Genomic DNA, 22431 nt, shown 5'->3' with positions numbered 1-22431 from the left:
GTCCTCACAGCCTTTTCTTCTCAAGGCTGAGCCAGATGATGATGGTGTCTGTTTGCAGAATGGGTGGACCATCCAAGTGATCAATGCTGTACATAGAAAGGATCTGTACTTCCCTGGTTTGCTCTTGCTTTGAGGTAGATGCTTGCCTGGCCCCCTCACTAACACTGCTGTGCAACCTCTTTGTAGGTTTTGCCATACAAACTCTGGCAAGAAGGTTGTAACAAATCAGGCAAATGGAAAAATTGTGGCCCAGGGAAGGTGAATGATTTTCCCTTGAGCACTGCCAAGAGTGGTTCATGTGCCTGGCCAGACCTCAGCCACAGAATTTACTGTCCTCTTGGAGGATCTCCCACCCCTGTGAGAGCATCAGTGAGTTCTGTGGTGACAGTGCAGCGACCCAGCAGGTCTTGGTGGTTTGAATCATAGAATCAATAAGGTTGGAAAAGACCTCAGAGATCATCAAGTCCAACCTGTCACCCAGCACCTCATGACTACTAAACCATGGCTTCAAGTGCCACATCCAATCCCCTCTTGAACACCTCCAGGGACAGTGACTCCACCACCTCCCTGGGCAGCACATTCCAATAGCAAATTACTCTTTCTGGGAAGAACTTTCTCCTCACCTCCAGCCTAAACCTCCCCTGGCACAGCTTGAGACTGTGTCCTCTTGTTCTGCCACTGGTTGCCTGGGAGAAGAGACCAACCCCCACCTGGCTACAGCCTCCTTTCAGGTAGTTGTAGAGAGCAAGAAGGTCTGCCCTAAGCCTCCTCTTCTCCAGGCTAAGCAACCCCAGCTCCCTCAGCCTCTCCTCCCAGGGCTGTGCTCCAGACCCCTCCCCAGCCTTGTTGCCCTTCACTGGACACCTTCAAGTGTCTCAATGTCCTTCTTAAATTGAGGGGCCCAGAACTGGACACAAAAGAAACCAAAGTAGAGACCTCTCAGCTCAAGCATGCCGGTGCCAGTGCTGGTCCTGAGGCAGCTCTCTAGCCAAAATGGTGTCCATGCTTTGTCTGCTGCTCTTCCATGTGCTTTTGTGCAAGAGCTGAGTTACACTTGTATGGCTTTGCAGTCTGAGGAGCCACATATATCAGGTGAGCATTGGCTGTTGTCTGCCTTGGTTGTCATGTTTGTGCAACATGTAGTGATGTATTTCTTTTTACTTCTTGTGTGGATAAGGGGTAAGAGAAGTGAGGCTGAGGGGAGGCCTCCTCACTCTACAGCTACCTGAAAGGAGGTTGGAGTAAGCTGGGTGTTCATCTCTTCTCCTCAGTAACAACTGATAGAACAAGAGGAAATGGCCTCAAGTTGCATCAGAGGGGGTTTAGGTTGAATGTTAGGAAGAATTTCTTTCCTAAAAGAGTGGTCAGGAATTGGAACAGGCTGCCCAGAGAGGTGGTGGAGTCACCATCCCTGGAGGTGTACAAAACACCATGTAGCACTTCAGGACATGGTTTAGTGGTGGTGGTAGTGTTGGGTTGATGGTTGAACTTGATGAACTTAGAGGCCCTTTTCAACCTTCTGTGATTCTGGAGTCTGAAACCACATCCTGAAACACACTGCTGCTCTCAGATGCAATCTTTATCCCAGGCAGTTTGTCTCATCAGCTACAGCTACAATGCAAACAGTGAGTGGTTTGCCAGATCAGCTAACTCAACCCCACTGACACAGCAGGTGCAACTGTCTTGCCTCTGGGAGATGCACAGAGCAGGCTGGGCAGAGATGGTTACATGCATGTCACAGAAAGCTTTGTCTGTCTCCCTTCCGTCTTAGCTTTAGCCTGCTCACTGGTTTGGGTTTTTGTTTGGTGGTTTGTTTGGTTTGGGGTTTTTTTATGGTTGCTTGTGTATCTTTACCTCTTTGGTGTTCATATTTCAGTCACAGCTGTAGCCAGGTCATAGAATCATAGAATGGCTTAGGTTGGAAGGGACCTTAGAGGTAATCTCCTACAACCCTCCAGCCACGGGCTGGGATGCCTCTCATCTAGACTTTGTTGGTCAGGGCCTCATCCAGCCTGGCCTTGAACACCTCCAAGGAGGGGGCATCCACAACTTGTCTGGGCTACCTCTTCCAGAGACTCACCACCCTCATACTGAAGAACTTCTCCCTAAAATCTAACCTAAACTACTGTCCCTCAGCTTAAAACCATTCACCCTAAGGTCTTCCCAGCACGGTGCACCATCTGGTACAGCTCTTCAGTGCCTTGGGAAAGCAGTTTTGTAAGGTAAAAAGAGCTGATAAGGTTTCAAAGGCCTTTCTTTTTTTATTCTTGATTTGTTTCTTTAATTTTATTTCAGTGAGGGTCCCATATTTCATTGACTTGAAAAGACCACAGGATCAAGGTTTAAACCACACTTGTAATTATTATCTGCAGCCAGAGGAGGATGTAACCATAGGAGTCTGGTAAGGAACCCTGTTCTGTGCAGTCTGTGTGGTGCATCTTTATGCTTCTCTTTGTTCCCAGTGTTGCCTGTCTGGTGTTTTTGCTTTGCACATAGTGGCCACTGCCTGCTCTGACTTGTGGGTGCTTGTGTTTTCCCCTGCCAAGTGACTGTGTGCATGTTAAAAAGTATGGAAAGGTCTGAAGCTTGTCTGAACTCAACACCATGAAATGCAATTGGCCAACCTGTACATTCAGAGAAACTTCATCATTTGGAATCCTAAAGGCTCCAGGGCTACACTGCTACAAAGATCCTGTGTCAGATGAGACCCAAGGAGTTTGAGCTTTTGTCACTCAACTGCTGTTCAAATTGAGTTGTGTTGTGGGGTTTATTTTTTTACCTTTGGTGTACAACAAATGTGGGGGAAGACAGGAAAAACAGCATCAAAGTGTTAGAGTAGGAGGGAGAATATCCTGTGTGTCAAACATATGCAGGGTTTGGAGAGTGGGTGAGAACAGAACACAGAGTTTACTCTCCCAACAAAACAAGTGACAGTGTCAGAATCAGTTGTCATTTTTTCATCCCAGGCAAAGGCAATTAATTTTAGCTCCTTGTTACCCAGGGTAAGCTCAGAGCACTGTTGTGGGCTTCTTTTTCTTTTGGTTTGAAAAGCTCTGCTTTCAGCCTTTCCCCTAGCATTTCACCAGCTCAAACCAATTCCTGCATGACCACTCTCTCTTCTGGCTCAGCACCAGAAATTTCAAAGCCACAGCACATTTCCTGCTAGCTCTGAAGAGGTGCCTGCAGTTTGAATGCATGTGCAAGAGCAGCAAACACCTGGGTCTATCTTTGAATCTTCCCTTGTGCTTTCTGAGCATTGGGAACTATGTAGAAATAGTTACTAATTGCTGTTACTGTCATGAAGCTTCTAACACCACCTGAGCTACGTGAAAGGTGCTTCCCAGTGCAGGAAGGTGACATATGGGCCATGTAAGGTGTGGAGGGACTGGAGTGTTCTTTGTTGCAGACAGTAATTTTTAGCTCTGTAAGCTGTGGTCATTGGAGTTCTTAATCCTCTGTGTGTAACTTGTTATCTGTACAGGGATTTTGTCTCCCCTTGAGGGTATGTGACCTTTTGGAGCTGGGCCAGTGATACCCTGCTACAGAGAGATGGTACCTTCCCTTTAAGTGAATTTTGGTGAAAGACATGGTGAGAAGCTGAAAGTTCAGCCTTTCCAGGGCAGGCTGATAAATAAGGGTTTGTGTCTTCACTTGGCTGATTCAAATTCTACCTGCCAAGCTGCTGAATAGGCTTAGATTACAGTCCTGAGAGTTCTGCTTAGCTTCCCACACAAGCATACTGCCCTGTCTCCACTGAAGGAGAGCTTCCAAGCTTGTGGTGGCAATTCAGAAGTCCACATCATTTGTCATGATGTCTTTTGAGACAGGTTTTCACCTGAGGTTGGAGCCTTGCTTTAATGCCAGTGTGTCTTAGCTCAGAAGGAGACAGATGCTCTTTGACCTCTTCCAAAAGGGGCAAAAGAGAAAATGCTCACACAAGGGGTTGGGTAGGATTGGAAAGTTTGAATGGAAATGCTATTCATGACTACACAACACAGCACAAAACATATAAAATACACTAAAATCCATAGTCTGGGCTCAACACAGAAGCTCATTGTGTCAAAGCTTTTACAAACCTCACTCTAAACCAGGCCAACAAACCCAGGCCTTCGTGCCCCCCCGCCCCCAATGCCTCTCCACCCCTCACACCACACCATTGTGACGCAGCTAAAATTCAGCTGGGCAGCTCCAGGCCCCAATTAGGCTCCTCCAGGCCTAACTGGCAGCATTGCCAAGGCTGACACCAGGCCTCCCCAGCCTGTGCGTCCCCCTGGGAGGAGAGAGGGAGGGGAAAAAGGGAAGAAAAGTGACCCTGCAGCCAGTTTTATAGGGATGCAGGATGTATGGGAATGAAATACACTTTCTGTTCCACCCCCTGGACACTCTGGACCTCCTGGAGGTCTGTAACTTCAAGGTTTTTAAAGGCACCTAGCCTCTAAACCATCACACAGTGTGAAGTCTTGTGTTCAGTGTATTTCTGAAATGAAGTCCTCAGCCTGTCTTGTTCTCAAGTTTTCAAAAGCCTTGGGGAGGAGCAGTTGGAGAAATTCTGAATCCTGCACTTCCTGGGGCTTTGTATTTCTTCATTTTTTCACTTCTTGAGAGCTCAGTCTGCTTGGCTGTATGCATGCAAGTAGGCTTCTTGTATTGTTTTTCCCCTGGGTTGGTTTGTCCTCTGAGCTTTCCATCTGGGGGGGGAAGATGTGGATGATGGAGTTTGTCTTCCTTCCAAGGAGAATGGTTTGTGAGTGCTTAAGTTACTTCTGACATTTGTAAGCTAGCCCCCTTAGCACCAATTTGAGATGGTTGTGGGCATGTACTTGCTCTCAGTGTTCATCTCCTAGAGTAAGGATCCAAATGAAATGCCCACCTTCTTTTTGGACCCTCTCAGCCCTCTTGCCTAGATTCTAGCCTTTTCACCTGAAATGTTTGACCTTCAGGAACCTGGTGTCTGAAAACAGAGTACATGAGAGAGACTCATCAGCCTCTGAGCCCCTCTTGTTCCTCAGATGGTCTGTGGAGTCAGATGTGCTTCTTATTTAGAACATCCTTCCCCAAAACAGCTGACTTGGGTTATTCTGAGTATCTGCTGACCTCTCTCTGAATCTTGTTTATGGTGTGCAGGTATGTTAATTGAAGTAATTCAGTGCCATAAAAGCTGAGCAGTTGAGATTCCCTCTCCAGAGCAGTGGGAAGTTCAGTGCTTGTGCTTTGGGTTAGCCTGTGGAGTTTGATGCCTTGCACAGCCCTGAGTTTTGAAGGCCACAGTGATGGAGATGAAGATGCAGAAATAAGCCAAGTCACTGTGTCTTAAATTTGGCCATTTGTCAGCTAACCATGACACTTTGATCAAGAGTGTGCTTGAGGTGTGTAAGCTTTGGTTAATGCAAATCCAAGTGGCAGGCATTGAGTAGCAAGAGGACAATGCCCTTTTTCCTTCTGCATACAGGCACACAGTCCCTGCAGCCTTATGGAAGAATGCCCGAGGAAAGGACCAGTTGTGGTTTGAAGATGCTTTGGGTTCCAGCTATCCTGTCATCCTTTACTTGCATGGCAATGCAGGAACAAGGTGAGGCACAGAACAGTCTTGGCTTTGTTTCATGCTGTGTTTTCCTGGCTTCAGCAGATTGGTAAGAAAGAAGTGGACAAACTTTTCAACAGGGTCTGTGGTGACAGGAGGAAGGCTGATGGTTTTAAACTAAAAGAGGGGAAATTTAGGCTGGATTACAAGGAAGGAATTTTTTTCCACTGAAGGTGGTGAAACACTGGCACAGGTTGCCCAGAGAGGTGGTGGATGTCCCATCCCCAGAAACATTAAAGGTCAGATCTAGTTGAAGATGTCCTTGCTCACTGCAGGGAGATGCCATGGTGAGAGGTGCAGCTGGCAGCTCAGCCTCTCACAGCCACTCACTCACTCCTCTCTCCCCCTCCTAGAGCAGATCACACAGGAATGCATCCAGGTGGGTTTTGAATGTCCCCAGAGAGGGAGACTCCACAGCCCTGCTGGGCAGCCTGTTCCAGTGCTCTGCCACCCTCACAGGGAAAAAATTCTTCCTCGTGTCCACATGGAACTTCCTATGCCTCAACTTCCACTCATTGCCACTTGTCCAATCACTGGGCATCACCAAGATACAAGTGCATTGAAGAAACTTCCCAGTTCCTTTAATGAGCTTATTTTGGCAGTTAACACATTTTGAGGAAGGAAAATCAGAAGGAAAGAGGAAGGCAATGTGCTGGTCTGGTTTCACTGCTTGGTATGTACAGGACACTCTACTTTAACAGGAGCATTTCTAACATTTTATAGTTGAGCACATGTGTCAGCTAAAGCAGCTGGTTGGTTCTCTCTGTAGAAAACAGAGGGGAAAAACCCAGAAAAAACCATGAGCACAGTCTGAAACCTCCTGGATGCTTCTCAAAATCGTGTTCTTACTGACACACCCTGCATGAGGCAGCTCTTCAGTTCATAATTAGAATGTGGCCTTTTTTCTTACTAACTAGTATCACTGAATGGTGGGGGTCGGAAGGGACCTCTGGAGGTTGAGTCCAGCCCCCCCTGCCAAAGCAGAATCACCTAGAGAGGGTCACAGAGGAACAATGGGGTTGGTTAGAATTACCTTTATTTTCCTTTTTACACCCAGTAGTGACTTGTTCACATTTTACTACTTTGTGTTCAAGAGCTGTGAAAACATTTTAAAGGCATAGCCTAAAACTACCCCAAGAAGGCATGCTGTGAGCCAGGAAATGCATGAGCAGATGAGTTTCTAGACACTGACCTTGCCTTGTGCTGATGTATTCCAAGGTTTCAGCAAATTGTTGCATTCTTGGTTTGTTTTTTTTCACATATTGCTTTGCTTTGTTTCCCTTCCTGTCTTGGGTGTAGCAGAGGATACTAATGGAAGCTGTTCTGCAGCTTTAATGGTGGTCATTGGGGACCAGTAGCTCTGTTATGTATGTATTGATTAGGTTTAATTCTTGGCTTCCCCAAAGTGCCACTGAGGTGAAGTACTGAGCTGTGGATCAATTAGGTGTTTCACATTTTGCTTTACACACTGTGTGCTGGAGAAGCTGGAGGTGGTGAAATGGCTTTGTTATTTCAGCTGTGATGTTGTGTATTACTGCATGTGGCTACACTGCATGTTCAGCCTCTTGTCAAAGGGCTGCTTCGTTGATGCAGCCTGCATTAACCAGAACTAAAATGCATTGCCTTGCCTTTCTGGTTTGCTTGACTGGTCTGGGGCTGAAGCAAAAATGTTACATTTACTTGGTTCCCTTAGGAAAAAAATCCAGTTGTACTTTGAGGAAGGCATGGAAAGACACCAGTGTGTGCATGTCAGGGGGCACTTTGCATAGAATTGTACAATAGAATGGTTTGGGTTAGAAGGGACCCTAAAGAGCACCTAGTTCCAACCCCCCTGCCATGGGCAGGGACACCTTTCACTAGACCAGCTTGCTCTAGGCCCTGTCCAACATGGCCATGAACAGCTCCAGGGAGAAGGCATCCACAGTCTCCCTGGGCACCCTGTTCCAGTGTCTCACCACCCTCACTGGAAAGAATTTCTCCTTAAAATCCAGTCTAAATCTCCCCTCTTCCAGCTTCAATCCATCCCCCCTCATCCTATCATTACAAGCCCTTGTGAAAAGTCCTTCCCCAGCTTTCTTGTAGGCTCCCTTCAGTACTGCGAGGATTCTATAAGGTCCCCCTAGAACCTTCTTGAGGCTCAACAGCCCCAACTCTCTCATCCTGTCCCCAGAGGGCAGGTGCTCCAGCCCTCTGAACCCCCTACAACAGTTCCATGCCCTTCCTGTGTTGGGGGCACCAGAACTGGACACAGTACACCAGGTGGGGTCTCATGAGAGCAGAGTAGAGAGGCAGAATCACCTCCCTTGTCCTGCTGGTCACACTGCTTTTGCTGCAGCCCTGCACACAGTCGCCTTCTGGACTGTCAGTGCACATTGCTGGCTCATCTTGAATTTTCCATCATCAGACACCCCCAAGTCCTTCTCCTCAAAGACTGCAAGTCTTTCAAGCAAGTGTTCCTCTTCTTCAGACTTGTATAATTCAAACTGACTTACACTGAACCCTTGCGTCTTGCCCAGAGTGGTTTTGGCCGCCTCAGGTATTTTGTGGCACTGTTGGAGCTGACAGCTTTTGGCTGGCCAAAGGCACATGTTCTTAAAGGAAGGTCTGGAACATGACATTTTGGCTTAGAGGCTGCACAAACCAGTCACAGGTTAAGTGTTTTGGAGTTTTCATATGAGTGCAGGAGAGAATCTGCTCTTACCTCAACAGAAGTCTGAAGCTTAGTGTGAATCAGCCACATCATGTTGTGGATGTATTTTAAAGCATCTAATGGCAGATTCATTCTCCACTTGATTGTCTAGGTCTCACTTTACCCAAAAACTTTAAAGCAGATTCTTTCACTGGACATATTTACAGTGTAGAACTCTGGTCTTCTCTGCTTGGTCTTCTGCATCTGTCCTTTCTGTCCCAGAGAGGCTGTGGAGTCTCCTTCTCTAGAGAGGTTCAAAACCTTCCTGGATGCATTTCTGTGTGATGCGCCCTAAGTGGTCCTGCTTTGCAGGGGGGGTGGACTCGATGATCTCTGGAGGTCCTTTCCAACCCCTACCATTCTATGAGCCAGATGAGAAAAGCCAAGGTTTCATCTTCTTGGAATAACATGTTGAGTTCTGCTGAGAGCATCACACCTTGGAGACCAGGGGTTACTGGCTGGGGCAGCAGCGGTGGCAGGAGCACAGAGTCTGCAAAGCCAACAAGGCCAGGCTGCTCTGGATAGATGACAGGCTTTGGAAAAGGCAGATAGCAGGGTGAGTTGCAAAGGGTGTGTTTACCTGCTGTGAGAAGAGATTTCCAGGGAGAAGCTGACTTCAGAACTGTGTCCTGCATAGCCCTGCTGTCTCCTTTAAGCCTGTGACAAAACAGTTTGGGTGTTAAACAGGAAGCTTGAGGCCATTGGGAAACCCTGTTTCTGGAAGCTTCAATGTTCACATGTGGGGTTTCCATTTGTTTTGTTTGATTTGTTGTTTTGTGTTCCTTTTTCTTCTCTTCTCTGCATGAATCACTTTGGCCAGAGGAGGAGATCACCGTGTGGAGCTGTATAAGGTGAGTGGCTGCATGTCTTGCCCAAGCAGTTGCATGAACATAGCAGATGTGCACAGACTTGAGGAGACCTTATTATAGCCCAGGTCTCCTCTGAAGAGGAAGCATGTATGGGAGAAAGGGGTCTGGAAGCTGTGAGCACACTTCCCCACGGTAAAAGATATCTGAGAGGTCTTCTACTTGCTGTTGTTAACTGTCAGCTCCAACTCAGCTAATTAGTTTCTCTGCCAGGAATAGCACAGTTTGTAGGGGGAAAAGAAGGAAATTTGTATTTAATCCCAGCCATGATGATTCTCATAGACTAACTTCAGGTACCATTTAAGAGCTTTACTTCTTGATATCAGTCTCTGTATACTCACCATCACAGAGCAGAGCAGAGTATTTGCAGTTGGAAGGGACCTACAATGATCATCTAAGCCAACTGTCTGATCACTTCAGGGCTGACAAAGTTAAAGCAATGCCCAAATGGCTCTTAAACACTGTGACAGGCCTGGGGCATCAACCACCTCTCTAGGAAGCCTGTTTCAGTGTTTGACCAGCCTCTCAATAAAGAAATACTTCTTAATGCCCCAAGTCTCACCTGGTGCAGCTTTGAACCTTTCTCAAACATCACTGTGTACCATGGCAGATGGAACAGCACCTTCCTCTCCATGGAATGATACAACTGTTGACACTGGAGGAGGCTTTTGAGATCATCCATTCTAACAGCTCACCTAGAACTCACAATCCCCCCTCTGCTAAGCTACTGCCACTAAACCATGAGTTCACCCTCACAGTGAAAAACGTTTTCCTTATGTTCACATGGAACCTCCTCTGCTCCAGCTTGCACTCATTGCCCCTTGTCCTGTCATTGGACATCACTGAGCAGAGCCTGGCTCCATCCTCCTGACACTGCCCTTCACATCTTTGCAAACATGAATGAGGTCATCTCTCAGTCCCCTTTTCTCCAAGCTAAAGAGCCCCAGCTCCCTCAGCCTTTCCTCCTCAGGCAGATGTTCCATTCCCTTTGTCATCTTTGTGGCTCTGTGCTGGACTCTTTCAAACAGTTCCTTGAGGTCCTTCTTGAGCTGAGAGGCCCAGAACTGGACACAGTATTCCAGCTGTGGCCTCACCAGGGCAATGCATGGTTTGGATGTATAAATTGATGCCTTCTAATAATGAAACAGGCTCCTGTGTGCTGTGCTAACACTTGGCCAGTGCAATAACATCAATGATGCAGCTGTGCTGTTTCACTTGAAAACCTGAAAGCGTTTGCAGGGGCAAACAGTCACAGGATATTTATCAGTCTTAAGGGCAAAGCTGTTAAAGGAAGAATCAACACCTAGGATAGCCTGATAGGAAGTTCAGGAAACAAAGGGAGCAAACCCAGCAAGCTGAGGTGATTGGTGTGTGGAAAGCTCTGTGCCAGAAAGCTGTAAGTTGTCAGGCTGATAAGTTGATAAATTCAATCCCTGCCCCAAGAGCAGGGCTGCTGTGCAAGTCTCTGTGATGGGTTCCTGCATTGTTTCTCTGCCCTCCAGGTTCTCAGCTCCCTTGGATACCATGTGGTCACCTTTGATTATCGAGGTATGTGAGCTGCTTTCCTTCTGAACTACTTTCTGATGTCTCTTTCTGTAGTAGTAACAAAGTTCCTCTACTCTTTAATCTCAGGAGAGCTGTTAGTAAATGCTTGTCACCAGCTAATTAGATGTGGGTATTGCTCGTTGGGGTTTTTTTCCTCATGGGTATCCAAAGAACATCCAGAAATTTCTTTCCAGTGCCTTCATATAGCACTGCTTCCTGAGGTGCAGCTCACAGAATGCCAGGTTGGAAGGCACCCCAAGGATCATCTGGTCCAGCCTTTCAAGGTGATAGTGGTAGCTGAAAGGAGCTGGCCCAGCATCCCCTCAAGCTGAGCCTTAAAACAGAACAACGTTCTGTTTTAACGTTCTGTTTTGGAGAGGCTGAGGGAGCTGGGATTGTTTAGCCTGGAGAAGAGAAGGATCAGGGGTCACCTCATTGCCCTCTACAACTACCTGAAAGGTGGTTGTAGACAGGAAGGGGTTGGTCTCTTCTCCCAGGCAACCAGCACCAGAACAAGGGGACACAGTCTCAAGCTGTGCCAGGGGAGGTTTAGACTCGAGGTGAGGAAAAAGTTCTTCACTGAGCGAATCATTCGTCATTGGAATGGGCTGCCCAGGGAGGTGGTGGAGTCGCCGTCCCTGGAGGTGTTCAAGGGGAGATTGGACGTGGCACTTGGTGCCATGGTCTAGTTGTGAGGTCTGTTGGGACAGGTTGGACTTGATGATCCTTGGGGTCTCTTCCAACCTTGGTTATACTGTGATACTGTGACACTGTGAACGTAGGGGAGTCCATCACTTCCCTTGGGAGATGATTGCAATGCCTCACTGTTCTCATGGGGGAAAGTTTTCTTCTGGATTCCAACTGGAATCATCCCAGGAATAACTTGTGCCCATTACTCCTGGTATTTTCCATGGGACTCTTTGTATAAAGGGAGTCTCCACCTCAGGAGCTCAGAGGACTCACGCACAGGGTCGATTGCTTTGGAAGCTGAGGAGCAGAGGGCAGCCTGGGCACGTGTACTGCCACGGCATCCAGTTAAAGCATCCTCCAGCTGCACCTCTGCAGGCTGCTTGTGGTCATTATCTGGCTGACTCTCCTGAGCTCAGACAGGGAACTGAACTTGCCCTTCTTTTTACAAGCTTCTAGGTGAGATAAGACAGAGTAAATGATTTGCTAACAATTAGTGGTGTCCTCAGCAAAAGCCAGGACTGTTTTGCAACTGTGCCAGCAGCAGCCAAGCATCTGCTGCTCTCTCTTCTTTTTGTTGTTTGTTTTATCCCTTCTTAGTATTTAAGCAATTTGCTGCAGTGTGATGCCACTGGAGATAAAGAAATTAATCTGTTGCATTTTTATCTAGGCAACATCTGGGAGAGTTTTAGTTGTAGGAGCCTGCCCTGATTTTCAGTCCTGCTGGCAGCTGTTTATTAGGTATCAGAAGGGATGTGGGATGCTTGCTGCTTAGCATAACATGTGTAGAGCTGCAGTGAGAGCCCAGACAATCAGGAGGGTGGAAAATTGCTGCAGGGTGTTGATTGAACAGCAGACTGATGTGCAGCAGCTTTGTGACACATGCTTGGGTTTCGGCCCTAAGCATCCAGTGCTTTTGTTGTTACAGACTCCAGTTCCAAATCTATATGCAGAAGCAGCTAAGGGTTGGGAGCCCTGCTGCTGCAGATAGATAGGGGCAAGAACACAGTGTGTGTCTTGGGTTGAGTGGACAGAGTTTGGCAGTGTGGAAGAGTTTGAGATCCAGCTCCTGTTGTGGATTAAATCCACAGAAGTTCTTAGGCAGCCAGGAGCGGCCTTGTTTAAATACCTGTCTCAGTGAGAGCTTTCAGCCCCAAATGGTAGAGCTGCAGTGCCAGGTCCCTCTGCAGTTAAAGGTGGGCTGCATGGGAAGAGCTGGTTGGCTTTACTGAGCAGTTTGTGTGATTCTCACAAGTGCTGTTTGTGTTTCAGGCTGGGGTGATTCAGTCGGGAGCCCGTCAGAGAGGGGCATGACCTACGATGCCCTGCACGTCTTCGACTGGATAAAGGCAAGAAGTGGAGACAACCCTGTCTACATCTGGGGACACTCCTTGGGCACAGGGTAAGTATCTCATCCTGGTGGCATTTGGCAGCTTCTGGAAAACACTAAACACTAACCTTGGATGTAGTGTGCTGCTTGTTGTAGGCACCAAGCTGGTTTAGCTTGGAGTCTGTGGCATCATTGCTGCTGAGTAGCTTCCACTTCACACTCCACAGAGCAAGAAAGGCTCCAGTGTGCAGGAATTGATCCTGAGATTCCATTGCCCAGAGGGTTACACTGAAATAAGGACAATTAGGACAATATAATGCAGATTGACTAAAGGGAGAGGAAGTGGGGCTGTGCTGCTCTGTTCCTGTGGTGAAGCTCTGAGTGTTTCAGAGCAGCCACGTTCACTTACCCTTGCAAAAGGTTCTCCTGTCCTGGCCAACAAGCCATGAGGAACTGGTACTTGTGCAGATGCCTGCATGACTACAGTGCTGACTGTCTGTGATGCTTACATGGTCATGCCTGGCACAGGGAAGTTCCAAGTTCCAGGTGTCCTTGCCTGCTCATTTTTTACTTCCTTTCTTGCTTCTTTCCTTTCTGTTGCTGTCTGGAGGTGGGTTGTCCTCAGCACACAGGCATGTGCTCTTCTCCCCTTGATTTGTGGAGAAGCAGAAAGCAAACACAAGAAGTCATAGAATAGTTTGGGTTGGAAGGGACCTCAGGGATCATCTAGTTCCAACCCCACTGCCATGGGCAGGGACACTTCACACTAGAGCAGGTTGCTCAGAGCTACTTCCAGCCAGGGATGAGGCTTCCACCACCTCCTTGGGCAGCCTGTTCCAGGGAAGTCCTCTTGAGCTGAGCTGTGTGCAGATTAAACTGAGACCATGGCAGCTTGCCTGGCTGTCCTACAAATGTGCTGCTGGGACAGGAAGGTGCCCTTTTGTTTCTGTGATGCTAAACATCCTGCTTTGAGAGAAGGCAAAGGCTTTTCCTTTAGCTGTTCTAGATTTTGCATTGTGCAGGATCCTTTTCTGCATAACTGCTGGGAAAGTGAGTGGCCTGGGACTGTGGTCCCTAGCTGAGTTTCCAGTGACTAGAGCCAAGCTGGAAATTGAGGGTATGGAAATATCCCATGCTTAGATGGTTCAGCAACTTTGGGAACACTCCAGTCTCCTTAGGGAGACTGCAACAGCATGGGGGGAGACTTTGCTGCTTTCTGACCCAGTTGTGGAAGCTCCATGCAGTGTCACCATGGGACCTTAAGGATCAGAAGCCTGGAACACAGCACCCCTCTGCTCATACCCTTGCATCCCCTCTTTCCTGGTCAGTCCTTGTAGTGAGAGGGTAACAGGTTGTGTCACACAGCTGCATGTGAGCTGGCAGGCTGAGAGCCACCTTGTTGGAGGTTCTTCCAAGTGGCTACATGTTGTGCTGCTGGATTGGTTTGGTTGGAAAAGACCTCTAAGATGGAGTCCAACCTTCAACCTGACACCACCACAGCATTAAACTGTGGTACAAAGTGCCATGGCCACAGGTTTCTTGAACACCTCCAGGGATGGTGACTGCACCACCTCCCTGGGCAGCATCTTCCAATGTCTGACCACTCCTGCAAGAAAGAAGTTTCCTCATATCCAACCTAATCCTCTGCTGGCACAACTTCAGGCCATTTCCTCTCAACCAGCACCTGATACTAGGGAGAAGAGACCAGCCCCCACCTCACTCCAGCCTCCTTTTGGGGTGCTGTAGAGAGCAATGAGGTCTCCCCTTTACTTCTCCAGACTAAACAACCCCAGTTCCCTCAGCTGGTCATCATAAGGCTTTTCCTCTAGACCTTTGTTGCCTTTGTTGGACTTGGTCACTTCCCTAACAGCAGGCACCTGCTGCCCTTGGGGACACTTTGGTATGGGGGCCCTGTGGGAACCCAAGTCCTTGTGGGCTGCTGCCCAGACCTCAGACAGTGTGAGGGGTCAACATTGTGGCAACTGAGTTGTGCTTCTGTGCCATCTTCTGCAACTTAGAGCCTGGTGCTTTGCAGAGGGTCTGTGCCAGAGCAGATGTTTCTGTTCTTCTTTCCAGGGTGGCCACAAACCTGGTGAGACGCCTCTGCGAGAGGGGTAAGTGTGCTGGGCGGACGCTTCGCCCGCCCAGCCGAGCTCCTGCTGCTCTCCCAGATTCCCACTCTGGCTGGGGTTGTCACAAGGCTGTCCTGGCTGCACTGTGGTGGCAGGTGCTCACTGAGAGCAGAGCCTGACCTTGCTGGCCCTCTGCAGCCCTGCATCTCAGCAGGTTGCCTTTGGCTTTTCAGAGACACCCCCGGATGCCCTGATCCTGGAATCTCCGTTCACCAACATAAGGGAGGAGGCACGAAGTCACCCCTTCTCTGTGGCAAGTACACAGTGGCTTTCACACCAGTGGCATGGCAGTGTGGGTTTGCTGAGAAATTAGCCTGCAGAAGTGCTGTAGCTGGGCTGACTGCATGACTCCTGGGGCAGCAGTGGTACTTGAGGCAGCTTCTGGGAACACCAAAACAATGAGCAGCACCAGAGCCATGTAAGGAGCCTGCTCACAGAAGACACTAACTGGGAACAGCAAGGGCAGTAAGGCATTCACAGAATGGCTTGGGTTGGAAGGGACCCTAAAGATCATCTAGTTCCAATCCCCCTGCTATGGTCAGGCACACCTTCCATTAGAAAAGATTGCTCAAAGCCCCATCCAGCCTGGCCTAGAACACTTCCAGGGAGAGGGCATCCACAGTCTCCCTGGACAACCTGTTCCAGTGCCTCACCACCCTCTCTGTAAAGAACTTCTTCCTAATATCCAGTCTAACTCAGACTTCAAGGGAAGGGAAGAAGACTGCTCTCAGCAGTGGGCAGCCTGCTCTTCTGCTGTAGCTTCTCTGCAGCAGGGGGGTGTTTTGTGGGCTGTAAGCAAAGTGATGGCAAAGCTGAGCTTGTCTTGGTCACTACCCTGTCCAAGTGACCCCCTTTCTGCCTGCCTGATTTCCTTGGTGAGTTCACTCTCATGTGGCCAACTCTTCCATCTGGCATGGCTGCCAGCTGACTCTGAACTGAGTAGATCCCCAGCCCAAGTAGAATCATAGAATCAATAAGGTTGGAAAACACCTCAGAGATCATCAAGTCCCTGAGTGTTGGGTGCAGCTGGGCTGTGAGTTGCCCTTCCCTGACTGCTGTCAGCAGCAACATGATAGGTGAAGACTTGACCATACAAGCACCCAGGGTGCAGAGTGCCTGTTTCTGAGGAGGTTGAGTGGATGGAGCTGAAACAGGAGAGGGAAAACAATGCAGGTGGAAACCTGGCCCATCTGACTGCAGAGAGCACAGCCAGCAGGGTGTTCCAGGGCTGGCAGCTGCCTGCCCCATGACTGCTGTTTGTGTGACTGTCCTGCTGCTGCCTGCCACCAATGCCAGTTTTGTCTCCTCAGATCTACAGATACTTCCCTGGCTTTGACTGGTTCTTCCTTGACCCCATCACCACCAGTGGGATTAAATTTGCAAATGATGAGAAGTGAGTTCCCTCTTGGCTGGGGTTTCAGCCATGGCTTGGCTTGGCTTGGTTGCTTCAGGGCTTTTTTTGTTTGTTGGGTTGCCTGAGGTTTATCTTCTCTGTTTGGGAGTTACTTGCTTGTTTGGGGGGTTAATCATTTGTTAGGGATTAGTCTGGGGGCTTTTCTTTGGGGGTTGGGTTTTCTGGTATGTTTGGAGGGGTTTGTTTGATTTTTTTCCTTTTGTGGGTTGGATTTTGTTGTTGTTTGATGTTTTGGTTTGCAGGATGGTTGGGAGGGTTTGGTTCACTTGGGTGGGTGGGATTGGGAATTTGCTTTGTTTGTTTGGGCTGGGCTTTTTGGGGTTTGTTGGTTGGGTTTTGGGTTGAGGGGTTGGCTTGTGGGTTGGCTGGCTGGGGTATTGTTTGTTGAAACAGAAAGGGACCTGGGGGTGCTGACTGACAGCCACCTAAACATGAGCCAGCAGTGTGGCCAAGAGGGCCAATGGCATCCTGGCCTGTATTAGGAATAGTGTGGCCAGCAGGAGCAGGGAAGTCCTTGTGCCCTGTACTCTGCACTGGTTAGGCCACACCTTGAGTGCTGTGTCCAGTTCTGGGCAGTTCTGTGTCCACATCTGGAGATGTTCAAGAGGGGATTGGATGTGGCACTTGGAGCCATGGTTTAGTCATGAGGTCTGTGGTGACAGCTTGGACTTGATGATCTCTGAGGTCTCTTCCAACCTTGGTGATTCTGTGTGATTCTGTGATTACAGTTGCTGAGGGGATTTCAGTTGCTCTGGTAGCCCTGAGTGCAACACAAGCTTTGCACTGGGGAGCCCTTTCCTTTTCAATTATTCTTGACAAGGGCAGATAGAACAGAGAGAGCACAGAGACCACTCAGGGCTATGCTAATTTGGTCCATGTGATTTCTGCTTTTCAGGTGTAGGTTACACATTAAATGAGAGCATTGGGACATGGAAGGTTTCTCTGCAGTGCATTTGTCTGAGCCACCCCTGTGTGTTACGCCATTGTCTGTTCTTCACTGAGCCTTTCATTCAAGCCTTTGTGAGTTTGGTTTCCAGTACTGAAACCAAAGCAGGCTTTGGGGGGTGCTGCTTTTTAGTGGGGTGAGCAACTTTTCCCTGGTTTAAACAGCAATAGCTTTCACACAGGATGCCTTTCGGTGGCACATTTTCCATAGGTCAGGTTAACGGGGCTCGAGTAACAGCGATTTGAAGGTCTGACCTGCAGGCAAAGACACAGTGGTCTGGGGAATTTCTGTTGGTGGTGGGAGTGCTCTGAGCCTTCCTGACATTGTTGTCTCTCTTCCAGTGTGAAATACATTTCCTGCTCCCTGCTCATCCTTCATGCTGAGGATGACCCAGTGGTACCGTTTCATCTCGGGAAGAAGGTACACATGGGGGCCCGCAAACGCGTCTGGCAGGGGGAACTGCTGTGGACAGGCTCACAGCCCAGCCAGGCAGAACGTCAGCACTAGGAGAGTGTATGCACAAACAGGCCAGAGGGACTAGAACTGCTGTGGTATAGAATCACTTTGGTTGGAGAAGACCTTTCTCAGAGTCAGCCATTCCCTTAACTCTGCCAAGTCTGGTGCTAAACCGTGTCCCTCAGCACCACATCTCTGCCTCCTGGAAACACCTCCAGGGCTGGGGATTCAACCACCTCCCTGGGGAGCCTGTGCCAGTGTTTGAGAACCCTTTCAGGGAAGAAAATTCTTCTGATAGCCAACCTAAACCTCCCCTGGTCATTTGCTCTTGTCCTGTCACTTGTTACTAGAGAGAAGAGACTCCAACCTCTTTGCAGGGAGCTGTAGAGAGCAAAAAGGTCTCCCCTCATCCCTTCCTTGCTCCAGACTGAAGGAAAGCATAAAGCAAACCACTCTGGACCAGTTTCCCCTCTTTTTTCCCCTATTACCAAGCATATGAAGGAATCTTGAGGCAAAAAGAAAAATTACATGGTATTAGAGCATCTGTTTTGCAAGGACTGTTTCAGGACAGCTGTTAACTGGCAAGTGCATTAGTAATTCTTGTGAGAGCTTTGGAAGGTAGAAGTTCTAAGGTGTGTCTTAGGTGGTGTTGGAGTTGATGCTGCCACTTTATTTTGCTTTGGTGAGACCTCACCTGGAGCACTGCATCCAGAGGTCTGGAGCCCTCAACACAAGAGGGACATGGAGCTGACAAAGAGGGTCCAGAGGGCCATGAAAATGATCAGGGGGTTGGAGCAGCTCTGCTGTGAAGACAGGCTGAGAGAGCTGGGGTTGTTCAGCCTGGAGAAGAGGAAGCTCTGGGGAGACCTCTAATAACAACCTTCCCCAGGGCAGGCTACAAGAAGGCTGGAGGGAGACTGTGTACAAAGGCCTGCAGTGATAGGATGAGGGCAAAGGGTTTCAAACTAGAGAAGGGGAGATTTAGATTGGATCTTAGGAACAAGTTTTGCACCATGAGGTTAGTGGAATACTGGAACAGTTTGCCCAGGGGGGTGGCTGGGGCCCCATCCTTGAGGCTTGACAGGGCTCTGGGCAACCTGCTCTAGTTGAGGACACCCCTGCTTACCGCAGAGGGGGTTGGACTGGGTGACCTTGGGAGGTTCCTCCCAACCCAGCCCATTCTGTGATTCCATGAAATAGAGCTGGCAGAGCTGATCAGGCCAGGGCCCATAACCCAGCCTGACTGGGCAGAGGTAGCTGCTTTGGAGTGCTGCACATCCCTCACCTGCCTCCCTCTGGCCTCAGCTTTACAACATCGCTGTGACATCCCGGAGCTTCCGAGACTACAAGGTGCAGTTTGTTCCGTTCCACACAGACCTGGGCTACCGGCACAAGTACATCTACAGGAGTCCAGAGCTACCTCGAATACTGCGGTAACAGCACAGCTCCCGGGGGGCTCCTCTGCCTGGGGGCACGACTGGGGGCGGGGGGGCACACTCTGACACCTGCCTGGGAGCAGGAGAAGCGTCTCAACAGGCAGATCTTTTGAAAACCCCTTTGTTCTCCAGAGTGGGCGAGATGCTCGGGCTGGCTTAGCGCAGTCGGAGCTCTCCACGTCCCTGCTAAGCGGGTTTCCAGAGGGGGAGCCACAGAAGGCTGGGAGCGTTCCCCTGTGGCTCATCTCTGCTGGCAGCTGTTTGCAGAGCACTTACTTCTGCCTGCTTGCCTCTCCTGGTGCGAGGCTCTGATGGGCAAGGGCAGAGCTGGGTGCCGCTGCCCATGGCAGCTGGAGCCCTGCGCGGCACCGGGGCAGGGCTGGAGGGTGGGGCAGGGCTGGAGGGTGGGGCAGGGCTGGAGCGTGGGGCAGGGCTGGAGCGTGGGGCAGGGCTGGAGCCCAGAGTCACTGCTGTGCTCTTTCCTCTCCTAGGGAATTCCTGGGAAAATCTGAACACGAGCATCAGCACTGAAGCCTGGCTGCTTGGCAGCACAGAGGTGTCTCCTTCCTTTCCTTCCTCTCTGCCCTTCTGCTCCTCCCCCCTCCTCCCTGTGGGTCAGTCTGCCATTCTTCCATCCCTGGCACTGAAGGAGGTCAGGGATTCCCACTCCGCTCCTGCTGTGTACCCGTGGCAACTCCAGCTCCCGGCCTCAGCGCCTGCGAGGGTAGAAGAAAGAAGTTGATGGCTGCTTCTTATTTTGGCTTTTTTTTCTGACATGGATGAAGAGATGAGGACAGCCCAGGAGCTAGCACCAAACCCTGCAAGCACAACAGAGCCTGGACAATCCAGCGTGGTACCCCTGGGGGCAGACATTCCTAGGCCGTGCCCAAGGCTGGTTCTTTCACTTCTAAAACGCTGCTGCTGTTGGGGTTTTTGGCTCATGTAGAGACTCACTGGTAGGTGAATGGCTTTTGCCCTGTCTCCACAGCTCTTGAGTTTGAGGTGTTCTCTTTCTAGGAAATCAATGTTTTTGTCTTTCCCTTTTTTCCTCTTGCTACCTGGGAGATCCAGGCAGGGAGAGCTGTTTTTATGCAGCCTCTCTGCCACACTGTGGTGCAAGTGTTGAGCTAATTACATTCATCTGGAAATAAAACTGAAGATTTGCTCCCTCCCCCCTTTAATTTATTCTTCCCTTTCAAACCTCAGTTTGATGGAAGAGGTTAGTGCCCTCTTATCTTTTTCCCTCTGAACATCATTTCTTGCTCCCTGTGGATCTCCTACCCTTCTTCACATGCACTTCTTCTTAGGCCTGGAGTGGTTTTAAGTAGATGAGTTGCAAAGTTGGGAGTTTAAGCCAGCAAGTGTGATGTTACTTTTTGTTTGAGCTTCCTCTTCCATGAACACAGGCCCAGGATGGGGGGAGGGATGTCTTCCATTCTCCCCCTGCACACTCACACAGACCTGTGCTTCCTTTTGGGTGGGAGGGACAAGCTTTCTCTTGGTTTTTTGTTCCCTCCACTACAGTTTTACTCTGCAGGTTAGGTTTTCCTCTTCCTGGAGGGCTACACTGTTCCTCTGCAGTTAAAAGCAGGCAGTGGTATGCAGTTCTTGATGCAAAAAAACAGATGGGGAGGGACATCCCAGACCGCCCTTCTGTGCTCTGGGCCTCCCAGGTGCAGTAGCACTTCTCAGCCCATCTCACAGCCACGGCTGGAGCATGCTGCCCAGGAGACTGAGGTGGAAAGGAGGAGATGGACATCTGGGGATGTCCTTGCCCTGCCTGGGGCTAGCACAGGGGCTGGCTGTGCCTCTGTGGCGGTCCTGTGCCGACTCCGTGGCGTCTGGCTGCCCCGGGCCTGCCCCGTGTCAGTCTGTACAGACACTACCAGGTGCTGTAGGTGTAGTCAGTAGCACTGAGAGTGACTTGTGCTGCCTGAAGGATCTGTCCAGGGCTGTGCAGCGTAGCATCCACCGCTCAGCGTGCGTCGTGCAGGCTCATCCTGGCTGCAAAGCAGACTGCAGCTTTGTTGTACCCAGATCCTTCTGCTGTAGCCTGGTCGTCCCCTGAGGTTTCTGACCCAAGATACTCACAAGCTAACTGTGCCACTTCAGTTATGTTTGATGCATTTGTATTTATTGCACTGACAGAAGAGAAACACTTCTTCACTTGGCTCTGGAGAGCAACCTGCACATTCCAGCCAACACTGCTGCTTGCTGCTGGCAGCTGGCTTGGGGGCAAGGCCAGAGCCAGGGGCTGCCTTGCTGCCTGCCTTCCTCCTGCAGGACAGAGCTGAGGCTCCAGCACATCAACCAGACCCAGCTGGTCTTGTTGAGCCCAACAACTCCATTCCCATTAGGCCAGTGATTTGCTCAGAAATGTAAACCCAAATGTTTATCATCTTCAAGTGGTGTAGTTTTAATAAAGGCATTGACTGCTCATCACTTCAGCTTCAGCTCTTTTCCCTGGCACTCAGGTTGGGTAGGTCAGCTGGGGGTGTGGTGAGCTGCAGTAGGGTTGTGCATCAGAAATAAACTCGCAGGTGGGACAGGGGAAGTCTCTCTGGCTGCTCTCAGCTCTGGATGAGCAGCTCCCCGGGAGCCCAGCAGGTCTGTACCTGTAGCCTGGCTGCAGCTGAGGCTCCACTTCCCTTGCTGGGGCTGGGATCTGTGGCACGGGAGCCCTGCCTGCCCTCTGCAGGGCAAACCCAGCACTGCTCACAGTGCAGTCAGCATGCCCGGGGCCTCTGCTACCAGTGCCCTCTGTACAGCCCATGCCCTGGCACCACTGACCTTGCTGCCATGGCCATGTAGCCCCCATGATGGTGCCAACACCGTGCCAGCTGCAGGAGACCACATCCCGTGAAGCCACAGCTGGGGAAGGGCTAGTCCCACAAGCATGGAGTCACAAGTGTCAAAGCAGTAGGTGCTCTGCTTGGTTTAATGAGTTTGCATCACACAGGGGAGCACTGGTGCACTACACAGCACTATGGGCGTTAGACTCTGACCCCAGCACCAGGAAGGACACACACAGGGCAGCATGACCCAGCTGTGGAGGGAGGCAAGAGCTGCTGCACATGTTCACAGCCAGCACACAGCTGTGCCTGGAGACCCAGAAGCCTGCTTGGGGCTCACAGGCCTGGCAGGGACACCCGCTCAGCTAGCAGTGGCAGGTTCCAGCTGGAGGCCAAACCCCCCCTGGAGTGGTTTGGGCACTGGGCTTTTAGTTAACAGACAGTGGGGGGAGGAGGCCATGGCACCCTGTGGCAAGGAACTGGCTGATTCCAGGCACTCTGTGGCACACAGCATTTGACACTGGTGCCTGCACTGGGGCCAGCTGCTTTTAACAGCC

The 22431-nt window shown here is 50.0% G+C and overlaps 1 protein-coding gene across 1 annotated transcript in view; it reads left to right on the top strand.

Annotated features, from left to right (window-relative positions):
* Positions 1-21137, top strand: part of ABHD12 (abhydrolase domain containing 12, lysophospholipase) — a 53556-nt gene extending 32419 nt beyond the window's left edge. The window contains exons 3-13 of the mRNA XM_054170720.1: positions 2296-2401; positions 5450-5569; positions 9091-9121; positions 10639-10684; positions 12641-12770; positions 14775-14812; positions 15004-15083; positions 16141-16223; positions 17532-17610; positions 18952-19079; positions 19574-21137. Of these exons, the coding sequence (XP_054026695.1) occupies positions 2296-2401; positions 5450-5569; positions 9091-9121; positions 10639-10684; positions 12641-12770; positions 14775-14812; positions 15004-15083; positions 16141-16223; positions 17532-17610; positions 18952-19079; positions 19574-19613 (881 nt within the window). The 3' untranslated portion in view covers positions 19614-21137. The remainder of the gene's footprint in view (positions 1-2295; positions 2402-5449; positions 5570-9090; positions 9122-10638; positions 10685-12640; positions 12771-14774; positions 14813-15003; positions 15084-16140; positions 16224-17531; positions 17611-18951; positions 19080-19573) is intronic.
* The last annotated feature ends 1294 nt before the right edge of the window (positions 21138-22431 follow it).

Source organism: Dryobates pubescens, chromosome 2 (assembly GCF_014839835.1).
Source record: "Dryobates pubescens isolate bDryPub1 chromosome 2, bDryPub1.pri, whole genome shotgun sequence".
In the NCBI taxonomy this organism is placed as follows: Eukaryota; Metazoa; Chordata; class Aves; order Piciformes; family Picidae; genus Dryobates; species Dryobates pubescens.
This window is presented reverse-complemented; position numbering and strand designations above follow the sequence as displayed.